We start from the raw sequence: 24,577 nt of genomic DNA on the forward strand, positions 1-24,577 counted from the left end.
AGCGTGGGGTGGCCGCCGTGACCACATTCCACTCACCCCGCCGGAGCCTGGGACCCACTAGAGTGCCCTGAGCCCAGGCCAAATGACCATCCCAGGGCAGGGCATGGCTGTCTCATCGGCACAATGGGCAAAGCCTCCTGCCCTGTGGGTGGCTGAGGGCTGGGATGAGATCATGGGTACACACAGTGAGGAATGCAGGTGGGCAGCCAGGCCTCCACCCCACAGCTCAGAAGATGTGGCCGATGTGGCCCGGGTCTGGGGAGGAAGCTGTCCAGCCCTTGGCCCACAGTGAACTTGGCCAGTCCAGCACCACCTCCCTCCCTTCCTCCGGGGGGGGGCACTTGAGGCCCCACCAGGCCCTCCTGCCCCAGAACCCAAATAGCCCCTTGCTGAATTGCCTCACCCCAGCCATCTGTGCAGGCCTAAAGCCGCCACCTGTAGTTACTCACATCATACTCATACGTCGATAGCGTTCAACAAATGTATGTGGTCAGTCATCAGGCGTCCCAGGAGCACTCCTGGCTGCCGGGCACGGGGTGGGACCAACGACGCAAAGGTGGTGGGGCAGGCCCCATCTCAAGGGGGACACAGTTTGGGGAGGGTAGTCACACAAATAAAGCTTTCATAAAAACACCAGCAGGGCGCGTGCGCGCGCGCGCGCGCACACGCACACACGCGCGCACACACACACACACACACACACACACACACACACACACAATCTATGATGGGCTCCCCGGGGGCTCAGAGAAAGGAGTGGTTGGCCTGGCAAGGTGAGGTGTCAGGTGGAGCCTCGTGGGAGAGCTGCAGCTTGAGCAGGGCTGTCCCTGTGCCTGGCTGACCTGCCTTTGTCATGTAATCCTCACAACAGCCCTGTGAGGCCAACAGCACAGGGGTCACCATGCCCATGTTATGGGTGAAAAACCAAGGTTCGAAGAGGTGAAGTGACTTGCCCAAGGCCTCACTGATGGTGAGTGGCAGGGGTTTATCTGGAATTCCAGTTTCCTGACCCCCATGCCGTGGTCTCTCCTGCTCTGCTGTGAGTTCCTTTCCCTCTTCATGTGTCCATTTGTACAGCGAATCCAACCTGGCTACTTACTAAGTGCCAGGCAGTATCTGCAAGCTGGGGACCTTAGAGACAGTAAGGTATCACCCAGGCAGGGGAAGCCACATGCACATACCCAGACAGTGCAATCTCCCATTCAAGTCAACATTCAGCAGATGTACGGTGGAGCACCGACTGGGAGCCAGGCGGCACGGCAGGTGCCGGGGATGCAGCAGTGAACGAGACAGACAGAGTGCGGCCCTGTGGAGGCTTTCTTCTACTGGAGAGGGCAGAGAATAATCGCAGAGTGAGGAAGCACGATGCAGGATGATGGAAGAGAGAGGGGCCCGGGCGCTCCTTCAGACAGGCTGATCAGTGAGGGCCTTCCCAGAGCAGGTCCTATTTGCTTGTAGTTGTTTTGAGATGACAGTTGAGCAGAGGAGCCCTGTGGATACCTGAGGAAATATGCCAGGCAGGAGTAATGTCAAGTGCAAAGGCCCTGAGGCAGGAATGCACTTGGAGGTGTTCTGAGGAGCACCAGGGAGCTGAGTGGGTGCAGGGGAGTGGCAGGACATTAGGTAAGGGAGGTGATGGGAGTACGGGAGGCACAGGTCCTAAAGGCTTGGTGGGTCATAGTAAGGGCTTTGCTTTTACCCCGCATGAAAGAGCCACTGGACGGTTGTGAGCTCAGGACTGACCTGATGTACCCTAGGTTTTGAAAGGATCTCTCTGGCTGCTATGGAGAACACACTCTATGGAGAACAGACTCTAAGGGGGCAAGTGACGGAGAGGCAGAGAATCCAAGAGGTGGCTACTGAGATAACCAGGTGAGAGGTGGGCCAGGGTAGTGGTGGAGTGGGGAGCTGTGGTCACATTCAGGATGTGGAGTTTTTAAAATTAATTAATTTGTTACAGGTGAAGTCTCACTCTGTTGCCCAGGCTGGAGTGCAGTGGCACGACCATAGCTCACTGCAGCGTTGAACTCCTGGGTTCAAGCGATCCTCCCTCAGCCTCCTGAGTAGCTGGGACCACAGGTGTGCACCACCATCCCCAACTGGGGATGTTTTGAAGGTAGCCCCAACGGTACTGGCAGACATCCTGGACATGAGGTATGAAAGAAAGTGAGGGCTGAAGAACAATCCTGGCTCCAAGAGCAGGAGGGCAGCTCTGCCCAGGTCATGCTTGGCCTGAGGTGCCACATCTTCTAACCGGAGTGTGGCATGGGACATGGCACTCTGCAGGTTGACCAATGTGGAGTTTGGACAGTGTTGGGCCCTTCTTCCCTGCCTGGGTGCTTGGGCTTCCTCGTTTAATCTCAGATGTCATGAATTGGGCTAAACAGGGTTTCATGTGAGTTGGGCTGAGCAGGCTGTCGTCTCCCTCCCACCCTGGGTGGAACCGTCAGCCGGCACATTTTGGAAAGCATTTTGTCCATATGTATCAGGAGTTTTAAACTTTGATGCCCTTTGACCCAGTGAATCCCTTGCAAGGAAGTTCCTCTGGGGAAGCCATCTGAAATGCAGGCAGTGCTGACGCATCAAGCCCTTCACAGGGAGTTGTTTATCATCACGAAATAAATAAATACACAGCCTGCATGTCCAACAGTAGGGAGTGTTTAAGTCAAGCAGATATAGTCTGGCACCTTGTACTGGATTGTTGTGCTGTGCTTAAATTCACATTTCTGAGAGTTTTAACATCAAAGGACAACACTTATGCTACGATGTCAAGTGGATACCATGGTATGCATGAGGTAGACACATAGACAAGAAAAAGAAATAGACTCATACTGATTAGCTCTGATTGACTCAAGTTTGGATTACTATTTTCATTTTTCTTCTTTACAGTTTTCTACATTGTACTAAAGTTCTAAGATGGACATGCTGATTAGCTCTGACTGACTGAAATTTGGATTACTATTTTCATTTTCTTCTTTGCAGTTTTCTACATTGTACTAATGTTCTAAGATGGACATGCATTACCTTTCTGACTTGAAACTAGTATGTAAAAAAGGGGCCAGGCATGGTGGCTCACACCTGTAATCCCAGTACTTTGGGAGGCCAAGGTGGGAGGATCGATTGAGTCCAGGACTTCGAGACCAGCCTGGGCAACAGAGTGACACCCCTGTCTCTGCAAAAAATTAAAGAATTAGCTGGTTGCATTGGTGCACACCTGTGGTTCCAGCCACTCGGGAGGCTGAGGCGGGAGAATTGCTTGAGCCAGGGAGGTTGGGCCTGCAATGAGTTATGATGGAGCCACTGCCCTCCAGCCTGGGTAACAAAGTGAGATCCTGTTTCAAAAAAAAAAAAAAAGAGAGAAAATGTGAGTTCCTAGAAGCTGGAGCACAGTGTTTGCCAAGCCAGGAACTGAGAGCCAACTAACCCATCCTTTCCAGGGCTCCAGGGTCCACCTCCTCCAGGCAGGGCCGGCAGGTGCAGTCAGGATGGGGATTACGTTGATAGCTGTGGTGGGGAGAGCCAGGTCCAGAGGCCCCTCCTTCTCCCCCTCCAGCCACCCCCATCATGGGAGTATGTCCCCCCTTGGGCCCCCTGCAGCCCTTGGAGTTTGCCCCTCTATGTCTTCGAGGCTGATGCTTCCTGCCTTGTGTATAACCCTGTGGGTCTCTCCTGACTGCCACCAAGCATCCTGTATGCACTGGTCCTCACGGTGTAGTCCCCAAGCCCGAAGCATCAGCACCACCTGGAAACTCTTTAGAAATGCAGAGTCACAGGCCTCTCCCCAGACCTACTGAATCTGCCACTCCTCTGGAGGCGGGGCCTCTGTGTTTTCAAAAGCCCTCCAGACCTAAAGTGTGAGAACTGCTGCCTTTTGGTAGGGCCCCACTGTGGCCAATGTTTTACACTGATTATTTCATTTTACAGATTGCCATGATTCCTACTTAACAGACAAGGAAACGAGCTCAGAGAGGTTAAGGAACTTGCCCGAGGTCACACAGCCAGCAGAGGCAGGGCTGCGAGTGCGAGCCCATGCCTTTACTTCCACGCTCTGCAGCTCTGCAGCTGCATGGACGCCAGTACCTCCTGCGGGGTCGGGGTCCAGTTCCGCGCTGGGCACACAGATGGCCCTACACATGGGTTGGACTAGGGTTTTGGCTGCTGGGTCAGAAGACCAGGCTGATTCCCCACAAGACCCAGGCAGCCCTGACCCCCGGTGGGAGGAGGGAGCTGGGCTCCCTGTGCCTGCTGAGGCCCCTTCAGTCTTGACAGCCGCCGGCGGTTTGGACCAACGAACCCGCAGAGGAGGGGCGCAGCGCCACCTGCTGGCTGGCCTCATGGGTGATGCTGGGGACAAACGCAGAGATCCACAGACACACGTCTCAGGGACACCATGGCAGGCGTGCACGTGTCTTCTCCTGCCGCACGCGGGTGCACTTGCCCACACGTGGATGTCTGAGCATGTGGGCACGTGGGGCTCTCAGCCACAAGGCCTGGTAGATAGCACTAAATTCACCCATTTACTTATTACCTCATCAAATGTTCATCCAGAGCTGCCAAACCCACTGTTGCTGTTACCCGGGAGCCTACAGGCCTGGTGATGGTCAGAGCAACCACCAAGTGATGCGGACAAGGGTCCCTGGGGGATATACTCAGTGAGGTCATGCAGGCAGCCCCTACCCATCTGGACTGGGGCTCCGTCTCACAGGGTGAGCAGGAGAGGGCTGGGAGAAGGGGGCAGAGGCTCATCACAGCAAAGTCTGGAAGAGGAGCTGGAATGGAGCACAGGGGTCCCTGGCACAGGTCTTGTTCAAGGCCATGCAGGCTGGACCCTGTCCTCACAGTGGTGGCCGGACTACGGTGCCACACCATCCTGACATGTTTATACTAAAGCTTAGTAGAAATAAGCTTAGGGACCCTTTAGGACCCAAGGGTCTCTCGGCCCCTTTGGGGCTGGCCTGGGATGTGATTTGTCCCTGTGCGCTGTCCCCCTTGCCACAGCAGCTGCCCTGGGATGTATCAGGGATGGGGAGAGGCATCCCCAGTCCCAGAGAAAAACCTGTTTCTGATCTCTGAATGGACGCAGCAGACGGCAGTCACCGTTAAGTCAAGTATTCCTGCATGCCCAGCAGAAGACCTTTTTTCTTAACCTACTAGCCATCCAAAGCAGCTCACATGGTGTGACCTATTCCAAAACACAGCTCCGCGTGCCTGTGAGGTCCCCCAGGACCCCACGGGAGACTCAGTGCCTCTCTGGGGGCTGGGGGCTGGATGGATGAGCTTTGCTGGATGGTGGGCATAGCTGCGGGTCAGAACGCAGACACAGGACGACCCTGGTTGGAGGGCTGGTGAGAGTGGGGAGGGACCCATTGGCAGAGCTGAGGGGTTGGTGGCTCCCAAACAGGAGCTGGCAGGTGGTGCTGGAAGAGGAAATGTTGGCAGCTCCCCAGTTCTGCCCGTGGGCTTAGATGGAGCCTGCGACTTTTATCAATGGCCAGTCCTCACTACCTGGCCCCTGGCCTGGCCCCTGGCCTGTGGTTTTGCTCAGCAGTGCAGCGGTGGCGGCTTCCGAGAAGCCCCACCAAGACTTTCCTGTCAGGGCAACGCCAAGTTCCTCTTATCAAGGAAGGGGAAGTGGCGGAGTTTCTCCTAAGGCCTTTCAGTTTCTTTCTAAGAAGGTGGGTGTTCCAACCCCCGGGCCCTCAGTAGAGCCAAGTGTTAAAGGAAGAGAGATTGACCTTTGGGGGCTTTCCTCACCCCAGTTCTAACCGAAGCTCCTTTTTTGGGGCTCATAGTGGACATGCCGAAAGAGGAAATGAGACACGTGCATTCCACAGGCCCCTTCCCAAGCCCCCTCCTTTCTCCCTCCTCCAGGGACACACTCCTTGATGCCCGCCCCCCCCACCAACACACACACTTAGGAAGTATGGCCTGCTACCCTTGGGGGCATCCCAGGTGGAAAACTTACTTCTTACACCTTCAAAGCTGAACTCTTCTGAGTCCAGATTCCTCAAGACCCTGATGAGTGACTAAAAATCTAACCCAGGGCTGGCCACGGCGGCTCACATCTATAATCCCAGCTCTTTGAGAAGCCAAGGCGGGAGGATCGCTTGAGCCCGGGAGTTCAAGACCAGCTTGGACAACATAGTGAGACCTTGTCTCTTAAAAAGAAAAAAATTAAAAAATTAAAAAATTAGCTGGGCGTGGTGGTGTGCGCCTGTAGTCCCAGATACTAGGGTGTGGTGGGAGAATAGCTAGAGCCCGGCAAGTCGACGCTGCAGTGAGCTGTGATCGCACCACTGCATTGCAGCCTGGGCAACAGAGCGAGACTCTGTCTCAAAACAAAACAAAAAAACAACTAACCCAAACAAAGAGCTGACAGATGACACTGGCTTAATGCAGATTCCAGTCCAGGGGATATGCCTATATTGGAGGCTCACAGCTTTCTGAGGGGCAGCAAACCACAGGCGCCCAGATAATTCCAAGCACACCCTCTTCAGAAGACTCACTGGCTTGATGGCCAAGTGCGTGTCCTGACATTCTTATAACAATAGTCACCATTGATTCTAAGTGCTTATTGTGCACCAGGTACTGGGCCAAGCATTTTATATTAATTTCCTCCTATAATCCCCACAGTAGTGCCATGATAAAGATACAATCATGATCCCACAATCAAGCAACCTGCTCGGCTCACACAGCCCATGAGCCCATTCTTCCTCGTAGGCCTCTTCTCAGAAAGGTGGGGAAGGACGAGTATCAGACCTTGACAGGAGTTGGCTGGGAAGGTCTGGTCTCCAATTTCCCACGATTGTCAAAGCCAGCTGTGCCTCTCCCAGAGGTGAAGATCCAGCCATCCAGTCGTGGCCATCTTGGCTGCACTAATGTGGCCGTGGCTGGGGCCTTCCCCAAGTCATTAGGAACTCTTGGTGCCTTCTTTATTTTCCTCCCAGAGATGTTGTTTTAAGGTTTTTGCTTTGCTGAAGCATGTGTTATGGGGACAGTGAGGGGATTCCCCTAAACCGTGATGCTATTCTGTTCAAAAACATTTGCCTGGAGGTCCACAGCTGTGTGACTCATGCTGTTTGGTGGCAGAAAAACTCACAGCTGCAGGGGGGAGGGTTAGGGATACTTACAAGGTGGCCAGGTTTAGTAAATATAAATGCAGGATGCCCAGTTACATTTGAATTTCAGATAAACAGCAACATTTGGGACACCTTCGTGCTAAACAACTTATTTGTTATTTATCTGAAATTCAATTGTAATCCGATAACCCTAGATACTCAGCACCTGGGACAAAGCTCCAGCCTTCCCCCCCCCCCCCCACCGGCTGAGAGAAGGCAACACAACAACCAAAGCTGGGAGAAGTCCACTGGCCTGGGGTGAAGACGGATCTGATGGTCTCAGCGGTCTGAGGAAGGTGGAGACACTTTGCTTCCCGGGTGCCCCCGAACAATCGCAAAATCTCATCCTCAGCCCAGGGCTGAGTTCCACGTTCAAATTCTACAAAATGCCAGGATGCACCTGAAGGTCACCCTTCATTCTCAGGGCCTCAGTTTTCTTTTTTCTTTTTTTTTTTTTTGAGACGGAGTCTCGCTCTGTCGCCCAGGCTGGAGTGCAGTAGCGTGATCTCGGCTCGCTGCAAGCTCCAGCCTCCTGAGTAGCTGGAACTATAGGCACCCGCACCACACCCGGCTAATATTTTTTTGTGTTTTTAGTAGAGACAGGGTTTCACCGTGTTAGCCAGATGGTCTCCATCTCCTGACCTCATGATCCGCCTGCCTCGGCCTCCCAAACTGCTGGGATCACAGGTGTGAACCACCGTGCCCGATTGGGCCTCAGTTTTCTTATCTCTGTAATGGGAAGAACTTTTGGATTCTATGATGGCGAGTGACCCTCTTAGCCCTTAACTTTTCTTGCGTAGTGGAAAATCTGCTGGAAGCAAGCGAAGGTGTGAGTGAGCTAGCCAAGGAGCAAGTGTAGAGAGGAGGAGGAGGCCATCTCAGCTTGGAAATGGGCCGCCCCTCTTGCCCTACAGCACTGCACGGAGACTGGGCCATTGTACCTGGATGCTGGGTGGTTTGGAGGGCTCCCCTGGGTCAGGCACGCCAGTGCATGCCTGGAGTTCCTTAGAAGGGACACTGAGCATGGCCCACAGCTGGGTCCATAACTGAGGTGCCCCAGCCATGAGCAGTGGCAAAGGCCCATGGCAACACCTGAGCCACAGCAGGGAGGGGACCATCATTAACTTCAAAAGTAGAGAAGTAAACTATTAACGGTGAAATTATTAAATGACTACAAAATGTTAACTAGACAATTGCAACTTAACACCTATGGTTTATGTAAATTATATGTAATGCATGTGGGTGCATTTGAATATATTTGACACACAGAAGCATGTGGCCTCGAGAATAAGAATGCCTGGGCCTCTAGGGCCCTTGGAAGACAGGCTGGGGATATGGAGACAGTGAATTTCCTCCAGCCCAGAAACCACAACCCTGGGTCTAATAGCAGCAGGGTGGTGGTGAGGGAATGAGCTAGAACCTCTGGGGATAGAGATGGGGTCTGGTCTGGGAGGCAGGAAGACCCATCTGATAGGAATGTCAGACAGACGAAAGCACGTCCCAGAAGGTCCCTGCAGAGGTTACTGGTGAGACCAGACAGGGCCTCAGGGCCAGGCTGCAGTTCTGCACAGGGACCTGGGCCCCACCGGGAGCTGAGACCCGGGATCTCCAGGCTCGTGGTGTGGTAGGATTGCTTCTAGACCTCTGCCTGCTGGGAAGGCCGGGGTGCAAACCTGCAGCCTGCAGTGGAGGTGCCTGGGGGCTGGAGGTGCCCAAAGTCCCCATAATGGCCATCAGCTCTATATCTCAGAGGCACCACCAGAAGATAATACCCTTTGTTTTGGATAATGGACATTTTCTCAGTCTTCTATAAAGTATACATTAAAAAGTGTCTTCAGGGCCAGGCATGGTGGCTCACCCCTGTAATCCTAGCACTTTGGGAGGCCAAGGCGGGCAGATTGCCCGAGTTCAGGAGTTTAAGACCAGCCTGGGAAACACGGTGAAACCTTGACTCTACTAAAATACAAAAAATTAGCTGGGTGTGGAAGCGTGCGCCCTGTAGTCCCAGCTACTCTGGAGGCTGAGGCAGGAGAATTGCTTGAACCTGGGAGATGGGGGTTGCAGTGAGCCGAGATCGCGCCACTGCACTCCAGCCCGGGCAACAGAGTGAGACTCCATCTCAAAAAAAAAAAAAAAAAAGAAAGTGTCTTTAGGAAACATGATGTCTTCATTTACTGAGGCTGCCATAACAAAGTATCATAGACTGGGCGGCTTAAACACAGAAGTTTATTTTCTCACAGTTCCGAAAGCTGGAAGTCCAAGAGCACAGTGTCATCAGGGCTGGCTTCTGAAGCCTGTCTTTCTGGCCGGGAGCCGTCTTCTCTCTTTCTCTTCACGTGGTCTTTCCTCTGCACATGTCTCTCCTCATTTCCTCTTCTGATTGGATCAGGGCCCATCCTCATGACCTTATTTTACCTTAATTACCTCTGTAAAGAGCCTGTCTTTAAATACAATCACATTCTGAGGTACTTGGGGTTAGGACTTCAACATAGGAGTTTTGGGGGCATACAATTCAACTTGTAACACTTATTTTTTTATTTTTTATTTTTTTTGAGACAGGGTCTTGCTCCCAGGCTGGAGTGCAGTGGCACCATCATAGCTCATTGCAGCCTCAAACTCCTGGGCTCAAGCCATCCTCCCACCTCAGCCTCCGGGGTAGTTGAGAGTACAGGCGCAAGCCACCACACCTGGCTGGCTTAAAAACAATGTTTTAGAGATGGGGTCTCACTCTGTTGCCCAGGCTGATCTCGAATTCCTGACCTCAAGTGATCCTCCTGCCCTTAAGTGATCCTCCTACCTCAGTCTTCCAAAGTGCTGAGATTACAGGTATGAGCCACTGCACCCAGCTGGCCCCAGCCCACTTTTTAAGTTATGATGTAAGTACGAACAGTGGGCTGGCTTTGGAAGTGCAGATTGGATACTGGTCCCAACACCATCTTATGGAAATTCTGGCGCCTCCCATGCCTACTAGTTTTGATTAGAGGTAGTTTAGGGACACAGTCTGCACTCAGGATGTCCCCTCTGGACATGGCCACCACTGGTCAGCTGGACTGGGAGGGGGTCAGTGTTGTCACCGACATGGTAGGACTTTTTAGAACAGGCCCGGCAGCTCTCTCTAACCAACGAAGTATGTCTGGTCATCTTTGACTTTGAAAACTCTGTTCTCTTTAAAAACAAAGTTTCAAATTCTCTATCTGGAGCTGCTATTTATAGAATCATCTATGAGCCCTTAACAAAAAAAAAGAGATAAATTTGTGGCATTTGTGTTTTTACTAAGTAGCACATTTATTGTTGAAAAACACAGGTGAGAAAGAAGAAAACAAAATCAGCAGTAATTGGACCTCCCAGAGATCAGTGTTAACATTTTGATTTCTGTATGTATCTTCATCTCTCTCTGTGTCTTAATCTACATCTCAATCTACACTTATATAATTAAATTGACTTGAAAGATAAGATTACATGGTGGCATGTTATAACTTCTTATCAATTAGTGTATCATGATCCCTTCACAGGGCATGGAATCATTTTCTAAGAGGCCATTTAAGACGGTGGCCGAGTACGAGAATGGCAGAAGTTATTTAACAAATTTCCTATTGTTGAATAACGGGGTTGTTTTACCTTTTTCACAGTATCAAATGAAACTGTGATAACATCCTTTAAGCTAAATCTTTGCCATGATCATTTACTAAGGATAAATTTGTAGAAGTGAAACTTCTGAGTTAAAGACAAAGCATTATTTTAAAATGTTCAACTTTATTTACTTTTGAATAGATAATATATAGTGTATATATATACATTACAAAATATATGTGTATTATCTCTATGCGTATGTACATATATACCTCTCTCTATGTATGTGTGTGTGTGTGTATATATATAGTGTGTGTATATATATATGTAGAATATACATATACTACACACAGAATATATATATATGTATCTTCAGAGGCAGGATCTTGTTCTGTCGCCCAGACTGGAGTTCAGTGGTGCAATTGTAGCTCACTGCAATTCGAACTCCTGGGCTTCAGTGATCCCCCGCCTCAGCCTCCCAAATAGCTGGGACTATAGGCATATGCCACTATGACAGGCTGCTTTGCTTTGTTTTGTTTTAATTTTTAGTAGAAATGAGGTCTCTCTATGTTGCCCAGGCTGGAGTGCAGTGATGTGATCATAGCTCGCTGCAACCTTGAACTCCTGGGCTCCAGTGATCCTCCTGCCTCAGCCTCCCCAGCAGCTGTGACTACAGGCACACATGCCACAATATCCAGTTAATTTTTGTATTTTTTATAGAGACGAGGTCTTGCTATGTTTCTCAGGCTGGTTTCAAACTCTTGGCCTCAGGTGATCCTCCCGTTTCAGCCTCCCCAAATGCTGGGATTAGAGGCGTAAGCCACTGTACCCCACTATTTTTTTTTCCACAAATGGTAGTTGCTGTGGTTTGAATGTGTCCCCCAAAGTTTATGCGTTGGAAACTTAATCTCCAATGCGACAGTGTTGGGAAGTGAGGTCTAATAAGAGGTGATTAGGTTATGAGGGCAGAGCCACGATAATGCAATTATTGTGGGAGTGGGTTAGTTATTTTAAGAATGGGCTTATTATAAAAGTGAGTCTGGGGCCAGGCACAGTGGCTCATGCCTGTAATCTGAGCACTTTGGGAGGCTCAGGCGGGCAGATCACGAGGTCAAGAGAGTGAGACCATCCTGGCTAACACAGTGAAACCCCACCTCTACTAAAAAATACAAAAAAATCAGCCAGGCGTGCTGGCATGTGCCTGTAATCCCAGCTACTCTAGAGGCTGAGGCAGGAGAATTGCTTGAACCTGGGAGGTGGAGGTTGCAGTGAGCTGAGATCGCACCACTGCCCTCCAGCCTGGGTGACAGAGCAAGACTCCGTCTGAAAAAAAAAAAAAAAAAAAAGTGAGTCTGGCCCCCTTCTGCTCTCTTGCTCTTGCCCTCTCTTGCCCTTCCACCTTCTGCCATGGGATGATGCAGCACAAAGGCTGTCACCAGATGCCACCATCATGCTCTTGGATTTCCCAGCCTCCAGAATTATGAGCCAAATACATGTATTTTCTTTATAAATTACCCAGCCTGTGGTATTCTGTTATAGCAACACAAAATGAACTAAGACAGCAGTATCCTTTATACTATTTTGCACTTTGCATTTTTCACTTAAGAAATTATCTTGTAGAGCTTTCCAAGTCAGTACTGCATAATATTTTATTATATGCATCTATCATAATATATTTAAGTAGTCCCCTATTGGCTAGACACAGTCCCTTATTGATGGTTATGTATTAGTTATATATGACTGTATAACATATTATCCAGAAGCTCAGTGGCTTAGAAATACAATAAAATGGGCTGGGCACGGTGGCTCACACCTGTAATCCCAGCACTTTGGGAGGCCAAGTCGGGTGGATCACGAGGTCAGGAGATCAAGACCATCCTGGCTAACACGGTGAAACCCCGTCTCTACTAAAATTACAAAAAATTAGCCAGGCACGATGGCGGGCGCCTGTAGTCCCAGCTACTCGGAGGCTGAGGCAGGAGAATTGTGTGAACCTGGGAGGCGGAGCTTGCAGTGAGCCAAGATCATGCCACTGCACTCCAGCCTGGGCGACAGAGCAAGACTCCATCTCAAAAAAAAAAAAAAAAAAAAAAAAAGAAATACAATAAAATTATTTTCTCAAGGCCGGGCGCGGTGGCTCAAGCCTGTAATCCCAGCACTTTGGGAGGCCGAGGCGGGCGGATCACAAGGTCAGGAGATCGAGACCACAGTGAAACCCCGTCTCTACTAAAAATACAAAAAATTAGCTGGGCGTGGTGGCGGGCGCCTGTAGTCCTAGCTACTCAGGAGGCTGAGGCAGGAGAATGGCGTGAACCGAGGAGGCGGAGCTTGCAGTGAGCCGAGATGGCGCCACTGCACTCCAGCCTGGGCAACAGCGTGAGACTCCGTCTCAAAAAAAAATAAAATAAATAAAATAAAATAAAATAAAATAATTTTCTCATACAGTTTTTGCTGATCAGAAATTTGAGAAGGATACATCTGGGCAGTGCTCACTTGGGGTCTTTAATGTGGCTGTAGTAAGATGCTGATTGAGGCTGAAGGTATCTGAAGGCTCCACCGGGACTAGAAGATCTATTTCTTTCTTTCTAAAAAAATATTTATTATTACTGTTTTTGCTCTGCCGCCCAGGCTGGAGTGCAGTGGCCGGATCTCAGCTCACTGCAAGCTCCGCCTCCCGGGTTCACGCCATTCTCCTGCCTCAGCCTCCCCAGTAGCTGGGACTACAGGCGCCCGCCACCTCGCCTGGCTAGTTTTTTGTATTTTTTAGTAGAGACGGGGTTTCACCGTGTCAGCCAGGATGGTCTCGATCTCCTGACCTCGTGATCCGCCTGCCTCGGCCTCCCAAAGTGCTGGGATTACAGGCTTGAGCCACCGCGCCCGGCCTTATTATTACTGTTTTTGGAGATGAGGTCTCAGTATGTTGCTCAGGCTGGGCTCGAGCAATTCTCCCACCTCAGCCTCCTTAGTATCTGGGACCACAGGTGTGTGCCACCAGGCCTGGCTAATTTTTCATTTTTTTGTAGCAATGGGAGTCTCAGCGTTTTTCTCAGGCTGGTCTCAAACTCCTGGGCTCAAGCAGTCCCCTACTTCAGTCTCTCAAAGTGCTGGAATTACAGGCATGAGCCACCATACCCGACTCAAGAAAATCTATGTCTAGAGTTATCATACAGCTGGAAAGCTGGTGCTGGCTATAGGTAGAGGGACTCAGTTCCTCTCTACGTGGATCTCGCCACAGAGCTGCTGGAGTGTCCTCTGGAAGCAGTCTAGGAAGCTGAGGCAGAAGCTGTGATGCCTTTTATAACCTATCCTTGGAAGCCACACACCTTTGCTTCCACCACATTCTATTGGTTATGGCAACTACAAAGGTTTGCCCAGGTTCAAGCAGAGGGAATTGACCCTACCTCTCAAAGGAGGAAGCTAACATCACATTATATGAAGAGCATGGGAAATGGGATATACCAGTGCTTCCATCTTTAGAAAATACAATCTGCCGTAGGTTATTTCCAATATTTTGCTATTACCATATGTTAGTAAGTAGATTTTAAAGACTTTCTATATGTATTGCCAAATCTCCTTTAGAAAGTTGTACTAATTTAGATTCCAACCCCTTGTGATTGAGAAAGTCAATTTCTCCATGTCCTTACTAGCACTAAGTTTATCTTTTAATTAAAAATCTCTGCCAATTTGATATGCAAGAAATGGTATGTCATTGTTTTAAGAAAATTCCTTCTAAGAAAGCATAAGAGCTAAATTTGAGTAGCAGTATCTATATTAGTTTGCTAGTTTAGTTGCTATATTAGTTTCTGCCATAAGAAAATACCACAAACTGGGTCGCTTAAACAACAGAAATTTATTGTCTCATAATTCTGGAGGCTGCAAGTCTAAGATCAAAGTGTCACAGGTTGTTTTCTCCTGAGGCCTCTTTCCTTGACTTGCAGACGGCTGCCTTCTCACTGCCGCCTTTCCTCTGCACACACATCCCTGATGTCTCTTCCTTTTCTTTTCTTCTTTTTTTTTTTTTTTAACATGGAGTTTCACTCTTGTTGCCCAGGCTGGAGTGCAGTGGCGCGATCTCAGCTCACTACAACCTCCACTTCCTGGGTTCAAGTGATTCTCCTGCCTCAGCCTCCCCAGTAGCTGGGATTACAGGCGCCCGCCGCCACACCTGGCTAATTTTTGTATTTTTAGTAGAGACAGGGTTTCACCATGTTGACTAGCTGGTCACAAACTCCTGACCTCAGGCGATCCTCCCGCCTCAGCCCCCCGAAGTGTTGGGATTACAGGCGTGAGCCACTGCGCCCAGCCTGTCTCTTCTTTTTCTTATAATGATACCAGTCATGTTGGATTAAGGCCCTCATGACCTCCTTTAATCTTAATTACCTCTTTAAAGGCCCTATCTCCAAATATAATCACACTGGGGACTAGGGCATCACCATATAGATTTTAGGGGGACACAGTTCAGTCTATAGCAGCACCTTTACTGATTTGCTGAGTAATCTTGGGACAGTCACATATCTCTCTGAGCCTCAGTTTTCTTATCTGTTTAATGGAGATATACAACATTTCCTCTTCCTCTTTCTCAACGGGTTGTCATGACAAATTAGATAGAACCTGTGGAACTGAGCGTGGTGGCTCATGACTGTAATCCTAGCACTTTTCAAGGCCGAGGCAGGAGGATTGCTTGAGCCCAGGAATTTGAGAACAAACTGGGCAACATGGTGCAATCTCATCTCTACAAAAAAATTTTAAAAAGTTAGCCAGGCATGGTGGCATGTTTATGTGGTTCCAGCTACTCAGGAGACTGAGGTGGAAGGATTACTTGATCCCAGAGGGTCAAGGCTGCAGTGAGCCACGATCATGACACTATACTCCAGCCTGGGCTACAGAGCAAGACCCTGTCTCAAAAAAATAAAAGGAACATGTGAAAGGGTTCTGGAGAATATAATTATTAACACATAAAATGCTCACAATTTAGGTCTCAATTCTGAGTTTGCACAACATGAGATACCCTTTGTTGACCTGAGTGGTACATTGATAGTGTAGATGGATGTATCAGTTATGTAATGCTGTGTAACAAACTATTCCTAAACTTAGTGACTTAGAACAGCTGTTTATTATTTCTTGCAATTCTGTGGTTTGGCTAGATGGTTCCCCTGCTGTTTTCATTCACATAGCAACAGTCTGCTAATGGCTTGGCTGGGTTAGGTAGCCTAGACTGGCTGGGGTGCCTGGGCCTCTCTCTTCCTGTGGTCTTTCAGGCCAGGTTCCTCACGTAATTATGAAAGCACTCCAAAAGCCCAAAAGCAGAAGCCCAGCCTCAGAAACTGCCCAGCATCACTTTTTTTTTTTTTTGAGATGGAGTCTCACTCTGTCGCCAAGGCATGCAATGGTGTGCTCACAGCTCACTGCAATCTTGGCCACCTGGGCTCAAGTGATCCTCCCACCTCAGCCTCCAGAGTAGCTGGGACTACAGGACCATGCCTGGCTAAATTTAAAAAAATTTTTTTTTTTGGCCAGGTGTGGTGGCTCATGCCTGTAATCCCAGCACTTTGGGAGGCTGAGGCAGGTGGATCACCTAAGGTCGGGAGTTCAAGACCAGCCTGACCAACATGGAGAAACCCCGTCTCTACTAAAAATACAAAATTAGCCAGGCATGGTGGCGCATGCCTGCAATCCCAGCTACTCAGGAGGCTGAGGCAGGAGAATCGCTTGAACCCAGGAGGAGGAGGTTGCGGTGAGCCGAGTTTGCGCTATTGTACTCCAGCCTGGGCAAAAAGAGCGAAACTCTGTCTCAAAAAAAAAAATTATTTTTTTTGTAGAGGCTGGGTTTTACCATTGCCCAGGCTGATCTCAAACTCTTGGCCTCAAGCGATCCACCCAGCTCTGCCTCCCAAAGTGCTGGGATTTCAGGCATTAGCCACCATGCCCGGCCTACTCAGCATCACTTCGGCCACATCCTATTGGTCACAGCAAGTCACAAGGCCAACTCAGATTCAAGGGGAGGTGAAATAGATTCCACCTTGTGGTAGCGGAAGCAACAAAGTTACATTGCAAAACAGCATGGACACAGGGAACTTGATTCTGTTTGGGGCTATTATTGTTACAATTCTCCATGGGGACCCTTTGCAAAGCCCATATGTATCAGTCCCCATACTGAGTCAGCATGCCCCACACGTTCTCCCAGAGACTAGTGGAATTTGCCCTGCCCTTATTCTCTCTCTCTTTTTTTTTTTCTTGCTCTGTTGCCCAGGCTGGGGTGCAGGGATGCAGTCTCGGCTCCCTGCAACCTCCACCTCCCTGGTTCAAGCGATTCTTCTGCCTCAGCCTCCCAAGTAGCTGGGACTACAGGCGTGCACCACCATGCCCGGCTAATTTTTGTGTTTTTAGTAGGGATGAGGTTTCACCATATTGGCCAGGCTGGTCTCGAACTCCTGACCTCCTGATCCACCCGCCTCAGCCTCCCAAAGTGCTACGATTACAGGCGTGAGCCACCGCGCCCAGCCAGACTTTGCCCTTATTCTTGGCAATGATCCAGTGTCTCCCAATTTGCATCTAAGCCCATTCTCAGCCAGTCCAGCTCCAGAGCCCTGCCCACTGGCTGTGGCTCTGGTTGGGGGCTCTGTTTATACCCTCTGGCCTTGCTGATGTACCTGGGGATTTGAATTTGCATCACATTGCTAGCCCTCCCACTCCTGACTAGCCCCTACTCTGTTTCCTGGAACTCAGCCCGGCCCAGCTCTCTCAGCTGCCTTCTGGCAGGGCCAGACCTGCTCTTCCCAAGAAGTTCATACACCACCAGTGGATTCTCTTGACCAATTTCCCAGGAAAACTGCTTAATACATCTAAAAGGGCAAAATAGTTCTTTCCACTTTGATTCACCTCAACCTAATAAGTTCCAATAATTCAGGCCTTTGAGAAATTCCACAATTTATGCTCCAAATTTCAGTCATATTTTTGTGTGTGTCTTACACATGTTCTTTAGAACTCATGAGTTATTGCTAATATAAATCTGTGTGGTTATTATTGATAAGAGCTATAAAGGAAGAGGTAATACCAAGACGGCAGCATCTCACAGCACAGTTTATTGGGAGGACTGCTGAAAAGTTAACATGAATCACGTTTTCCTAATTGAATTGCATTTTCTGATGTAGCAGCAGGGCTTGCTGCCTAAGGACCTTCAGAGGGCTGTAAAGCCAAGCATCATCGAAGTGTTTGGTAATGAAGGTTTCAATTTTTACAGACCAACTCTTTTGTAAGGGGCACTTTTTGGTAAATTTATTAATTTGCTAATTATTGAAATGATTCTAGCATTGTAAGTTGTATTGTTAAGTACACAATTGACTAGTTACATATCTTTTGTGTAAAAAGGTGAGAAAATTAATATAGTATAATATGATATGATATAATATAATATATAAAGTGTGTGAGGCCGGGCGCAGTGGCTCAAGCCTGTAATCCCAGCACTTTGGGAGGCCGAGACGGGCGGATCATGAGGTCAGGAGATCGAGACCATCCTGGCTAACATGGTGAAACCCCGTCTCTACTAAAAAATACAAAAAAACTAGCCAGGCGAGGTGGCGGGCACATATAGTCCCAGCTACTTGGGAGGCTGAGGCAGGAGAATGGCGTAAACCCGGGAGACGGAGCTTGCAGTGAGCTGAGATCCGTCCACTGCACTCCAGCCTGGGTGACAGAGCGAGACTCTGTTTCAAAAATAAAATAAAATAAAATAAAATAAAATAATAATAAAGTATGTGTATCTCCTTTCTTTGGAGGTGTCTGCAAGAAACCAGTAACATGTTCTCATGGAAGAAAAAATGAGGCTGGACGCAGTGGCTCATGCCTGTGATCTCAACACTTTGGGAGGCTGAGTTGGGCAGATGGGTTGAGCCCAGGAGTTTGAGACAAGCCTGGACAACATGGTGAGACTCTGTATCTACAAAAAATACAAACAATTCGCCAGGTAAGGCTGAGCTGTAGTCTCAGCTACTCAGGAGGTTGAGGTGGGAAGATCACTTAAGCCTGGGAAGTTAAGGCTATAGTGAGCCGTGATTGTGCCACTGCACTCCAGTTTGGGTGACACAGCAAGACTGTCTCTCCCCAACCACTCCAAAAAATGGGTGTCTGGCAGCAGGATGGGAGGGAGATTTTCTAGTTTACCTTTTGTACTTTTCGAATTGTACCATGTGAATGTATTGCCTATCCAAAATTAAATCGCTGCTGTGGGAGTGGGTACTGACTGGGAGGGGGCACAAGGGAGCCGTCCGGGGCCCTGCACATCTTCTGAGCCTTTGTCCTGGATCTTGATGGTTACGTGGGTGAACACATGTGAAAAGTCATCAATCCATACACTTCAGTTCTGTGCACTTTATTTTAAATTATGCTTCACAAAAAGTGATGTATTTTAATGAAATGATAAAATACAACCAGCCCTCCATATCTGTGGGTTCCATATCCATGGATTTAACCAACCACGAATCAAAAATATTTTTTAAAATGGATGTTTGCATCTGTACTGAATACATACAGACTTTAAAAAGAATCATTATTCTCCCAGCCTGAGGAACATGATGAAACCCCATATCTACCAAAAATACAAAAAATTAGCCGAGTGTGGTGGCAGTGTCTGTAGTCCCAGCTATTCAGGAGACTGAGGTGGGAGGATTGCTTGAGCCTGGGAGATGGAGACTGCAGTAAGCCGAGATCATGCCATTGCACTCCAACCTGGGTGAGGGTGTGAGACCCTGTCTCAAAAAAAAAAAACATTCTCTAAACAATATAACCTAACAACTATTTACATACAAACACACACACACACACACACACACATATATATATACACACTTTTTTTTTTTGAAACAGAGTCTCACTCTTGTCACCCTGGCTGGAGTGCAATGGTGTGATCTCGGCTCACTGCAACCTCTGCCTCCCGGGTTCAAGTGATTCTCCTGCCTCAGCCTCTTGAATAGCTGTGATTACATGTGCCTGCCACCACACTCGGCTAATTTTTTTTTTTTTTTTTTTTAAATGGAGTCTTGCTCTGTCACCCAGCCTGGAGTGCAGTGGCGTGATCTCAGCTCACTGCAACCTCCCCCTCTTGGGTTCAACCATCCTTCTGCCTCAGCTTCCCCAGTAGCTGGGATTACAGGAGGGCACCACCACACTGAGCTTATTTTTATATTTTTGGTAGAGATGGGGTTTCGCTATATTGGCCAGGCTGGTCTCGAACTCCTGACCTTAAGTGGTCCACCCACCTCGGCCTCCCAAAATGCTGGGATTACAGGCGTGAGCCACCATGCCCAGCCTATTTGCATATTTTTTACAGTATATTAGACATTATAAGTAATCTAGAGATGATTTAAAGCAGCAGTCCCCAAACTTTTTGACACCAGGGACTGGTTTTGTGGAAGACAATTTTTCCATGGACGGGGGCATAAAACTGTTCCACCTCAGATCATCAGGCGTTATAGTCTCAAAAAGAGTGCACAGCCGAGATCCCTCGAATGCTCAGTTTGCAGTAGGGTTTGCGCTCCTCTGAGAATCTAATGCCCCTACTGATCTGACAGGAGGGGGAGCTCATGCGGTCATGCTAGCTTGCCAGATGCTTGCCTCCTGCTATGTGGCTCCACTCCTAACAGGTACAGGCTGGTACCGGTCCACGATCTGGGATTTGGGGACCCTCCCGATTTAAAGTATATGGAAGGATAGGCATAGGTTACATGCAAATACGATACCGTTTTATATCAGGGACTTGAGCACCCGAAGATTTTGGTATCCGTGGTGGGGAGTGGGGGTCCCAGAACCAATCTCCCATGGATAGCAAGGGATTATTGTATATTACAAATAATTTTATTTATTTATTTATTTATTTATTTATTTATTTATGTGCCATGGTGGTTTGCTGCACCTATCACCCAGTCATCTAGGTTTTAAGCCCTGTATGCATTAGCTATTTGTCCTAATGCTCTCCCTTTCCTTACCTCCACCCCCCCAAAATAATTTTAAAAATAAAGTCAGACCAGTATATATTGCCTTGCTCCACAAAAATAAATGTGTTTCTAAAAAGTTTACTCAAGCCCGTTTCTAGAAAGCGAAGCATAACTTCCAACTGGCTTCCATTGTAATGTCTAAGATGTATTCATGTACTGACTTCATTCAAGGAGTGCCAGTACTGGTGTTGGTCTGAGCACTAGGAGCCTGCTGGGGTGAACCCACCCACTCTCTGAGTCTGGGTTTGGTGATGGAAAGGGAAAAGGAGAGGTGAATTGAGTCTCCTTGAAAGACTTGAGAAATTAGAGCCTAGCACCAGGCGCAGTGGCTCATGCTTGTAATCCCAGCACTTTGGGAGGCCAAGGCGGGAGGATCACCTGAGTTCAGGAGTTCGAGACCAGCCTGGCCAACATGGTGAGACCCTGTCTCTACAAAAATACAAACATTAGCTGGGCATGGTGGCATGTGCCTGTAATCCCAGCTACTTGGGAGGCTGAGGCGAAGAATCACTTGAACCCAGGAGGTGGAGGTTGCAGTGAGCCAAGATTGTGCCATTGCACTCCAGCCGGGGTGACAGCAAAACTCCATCTCAAAAAAAAAAAAAAAAAAAAAAAGAGAAATTAGAGCCCAGCAGAGAACACAGGAAGAGAAGTCAGCACTGCCTGATCGCTTCCACATCTGGGAGCTCGCTGGGCACTGTGCATGCTGGTATTCGACAAAGAATTCTTCTGAGAGGCAAGAGAGGAATTCAAAATTGGAAAACAGAACCATATACTAATAATCCACTCATTTGCTGAGCACTTTACCATTTTCTTTTCCTTTTCTTTCTTTCTTTTTTTTTTTTTTTTTTGAGACGGAGTCTCGCTCTGTCGCCCAGGCTGGAGTGCAGTGGCCAGATCTCAGCTCACTGCAAGCTCCGCCTCCCGGGTTCACGCCATTCTCCTGCCTCAGTCTCCCGAGTAGCTGGGACTACAGGCGCCCACAACCGCGCCCGGCTAATTTTTTGTATTTTTAGTAGAGACGGGGTTTCACCATGGTCTCGATCTCCTGACCTTGTGATCCGCCCGCCTCGGCCTCCCAAAGTGCTGGGATTACAGGTGTGAGCCACCGCGCCCGGCCTCTTTCTTTTTTTTTTTAATTTTTTTTTTTTTTTGAGACGGAGTCTCGCTTTGTCGCCCAGGCCGGAGTGCAGTGGCATGATCTTGGCTCACTGCAACCTCTGCCTCCCCAGTTCAAGTGATTCTCCTGCCTCAGACTCCTAAATAGCTAGGATTACAGGCATGCACCAGCACACCTGGCTAATTTTTGTATTTTTTAGTAGAGACAAGGCTTCGCCATGTTGGCCAGGCTGGTCTCAAATTTCTGGCCTCAAGTGATCTGCCCACCTCAGCCTCCCAAAGTGCTGGGATTACAGGTGTGAGCCACCGTGTCCAGCCCACTTTACTATTTGCTATATCCTTTTACACCTGTTACATAATTTGACTTTGAGATCACCCTATGAACGGATGAGGTGCATGTTCATCATCCCACCTTGTGAATGAGGAAGGAAGCTGAGACCTAGAGAGCAAAGTCACAGGAGGTGACAGAGCCGGTATTCAAACCCATGTTTTACAATTCTAAGTCTAACGTGCTCATTGCTGCTTTCCAGAGAGGTCTCAGATCATCTACACTGAGTTCTGGCTTCCCTATTTACCAGCTGTGTGATTTTAGGTAAGTTGCTGAACCTCTCTGTGCCTCCCTGTTCTCATTCTGTACAATGGAGCTGGTATAAGGATTACATGAGCCAATAAAAAGAAAGCACATGGTAAATGTTCATCAAAAATTAGCTTTTGTTTTTATTCCTAGAAAAAAAGAAAGTGAGACATGATGAGAATGGCAAAGATAAGAAATCTGAGAATCATAGAAGAGGGTGAGAAGAACAGTTCTAGCATGTCAGTGCTCAGTTCCCCCAGGCGTAAGAGTAGGAAAAGGGTGACCAGGCAGAGGCCAGGGCAGGCCAGCAGTACCAATAGGAAGATGCCCTCATCCCCACCTTGGCCTTCAACCTGAAGAAGCTCATTGTTTCCCTAGGCCCAAATCTAGCTGGCAGCCAGCCCAGGACAAAGATTGAGGACAGGAGCGGGGAAAAGAGATGGATAAGGCATCTTGGCCACCCTCGAGGGGCTCATGGTCTGGTTGTACGATCAAGACAAGGCTATGTGAGCAAAGATGGCTTCTCTCAGTCTCGCCTGAATGCCAGGTTCCCTGTCCAGTGAGGTGCTGGTAAAAATGGAACAACTAACTCTTTGTTGGGGGATGAGAGGTCAGAGGGGCTGATATGCTGATTTTCATGTTTGCCAGTTTCCATGGTGTAAATACTCTTATTGTGGCCATCTTCAAAAAGAAACAGGTCCTGGCATCAAGCCATGAGGGCGGGACAGGCAGTAAGGTGAGGACAAAAGTGTGGGGTCACGGTGAGAAGTTGGAGACCCGCATCCTGGTCCCTAAGAGAGTACACAGAGATGCTACATGCCTTGGACACATCATTTTACCTCTTTGACCTCCAGTCACCTCAAGGAAGAAAATGAAAACATACCGTGTTGGAGGGTGGACAGAGCTGGTGTGAATCCAGGCCAGAGGGTATTTTTCAAGCACTTGCTATGTGCTAAGCCCTGGGATATAGAGATGAATAACAGACGGTCGTGCTGGGGTGGGAAGATGTGAAAGTCCCATGACCTCATCGACACAGTGGTGGCAATGATTAGTAAGTACGAGGTGATGGGCTTGTCGTGTCTGAGTCACACAATTCATTCTGTCAGTCCCCAGATCTTTTGTTTTGTTTTGTTTGAGACAGAGTCTCACTCTGTCACTGAGGCTGGAGTGCAGTGGTGCCATCTTGGCTCACTGCAACCTCTGCCTCCCAGGTTCAAGGGATTCTCCTGCCTCAGCCTCCCAAGTAGCTGGTACTACAGGCATGCACCACCATGCCCGGCTAATTTTTATATTTTTTGGTAGTGACAGGGTTTCACCATGTTGCCCAGGATGGTCTCAAACTCCTTACCTCATGTGATCCTCCCGTCTTGGCCTCCCAAAATGCTGGGATTACAGATGTGAGCCTGTATGTATTTCTTTATATCAGAAACTTTTAAAAGGTAATGAGCCCTATACACTCACCAGAATGTCTAAAATTATTAATTAAAAAAAAACAAACTTCAAACCTGACTACACCAAATGCATGAGCAGGGGGAACTGTCAAACATTGCTAGTAGGAATGCAAAATGGTACAACTGATAATGGAAAAGAGCATGGTAGTTTCTGATAAAGTTAGACACTTACTCAGTGACCCAATATTAGGTATTTACCTGAGAGAAAAGAAAATGTGTGCTCACACAAACACTGAACATGAATGTTTATAGTTCATGGAAGTATTATTCATAATTGTCCCAAACTGGAAATAACCCAAGTGTACTTCACCTGGTAAAGAGATGAACAACTGTGATATGCCCATGCAATGGAATACTACTCAGCAATGAAAAAGGAATGAACTACTGACATGGGGAACAAAGTGAATGAATCTCAAATATATAATGCTGAGTAAAGGAAGCCAGGCTCAAAAAGCTGTGGTTCCATTTAAAGGACATTTGGAAAAGGCAAAATTATCAGTCAGAAACAGATCAATGGTTACCAGAGGCAAGGAGTAGGGGTGTGTGTTGACTACAAAGGGTGGCATGGGGACACTTACAGGGGGATTGTGGTGGTGGCTGTATGACTGTACTCTTCTGCCAAAACTTAGAAAATATACCAACAAGGGTGGATTTTACAGTCTGTAAATTACACCTCAGTAAACCTAACAATGACAACACAAAGGTTGTGTGCCCCGCTTCCCTCTTCTGACGGCTACCTCATTTTGTTCCACGGTG

At 48.4% G+C, this 24,577-nt stretch overlaps 1 protein-coding gene and 1 long non-coding RNA gene across 9 annotated transcripts in view; both read right to left on the minus strand.

Annotated features, from left to right (window-relative positions):
• Positions 1–683: 683 nt before the first annotated feature.
• On the minus strand, positions 684–5,023 carry LOC139363414 (uncharacterized). The gene is made up of 3 exons (XR_011623777.1): positions 3,985–5,023; positions 3,215–3,332; positions 684–1,500 (listed from the first exon to the last, which is right to left on the minus strand). It is a non-coding gene; the product is annotated as an uncharacterized lncRNA (long non-coding RNA).
• Positions 5,024–19,045: 14,022 nt separating this feature from the next.
• LOC105474537 (FYVE, RhoGEF and PH domain containing 2) overlaps positions 19,046–24,577 on the minus strand; it is a 34,176-nt gene continuing 28,644 nt past the window's right edge. For 2 of the 8 annotated variants that reach the window (XM_071097121.1, XM_071097117.1), the window contains exons 16-17: positions 23,254–23,329; positions 19,048–19,432 (exon numbers count right to left, since the gene is read on the minus strand). In XM_071097121.1, the coding sequence (XP_070953222.1) occupies positions 19,221–19,432; positions 23,254–23,329 (288 nt within the window). In that variant the 3' untranslated portion in view covers positions 19,048–19,220. Of the gene's footprint in view, positions 19,437–20,558; positions 21,267–22,113; positions 23,162–23,253; positions 23,330–24,577 lie in introns of those variants that run through there. The other 6 variants (XM_071097123.1, XM_071097120.1, XM_011729307.3 and 3 more) reach the window with 6 other exon arrangements.

Source organism: Macaca nemestrina, chromosome 5, assembly GCF_043159975.1.
Source record: "Macaca nemestrina isolate mMacNem1 chromosome 5, mMacNem.hap1, whole genome shotgun sequence".
Taxonomy (NCBI): Eukaryota; Metazoa; Chordata; class Mammalia; order Primates; family Cercopithecidae; genus Macaca; species Macaca nemestrina.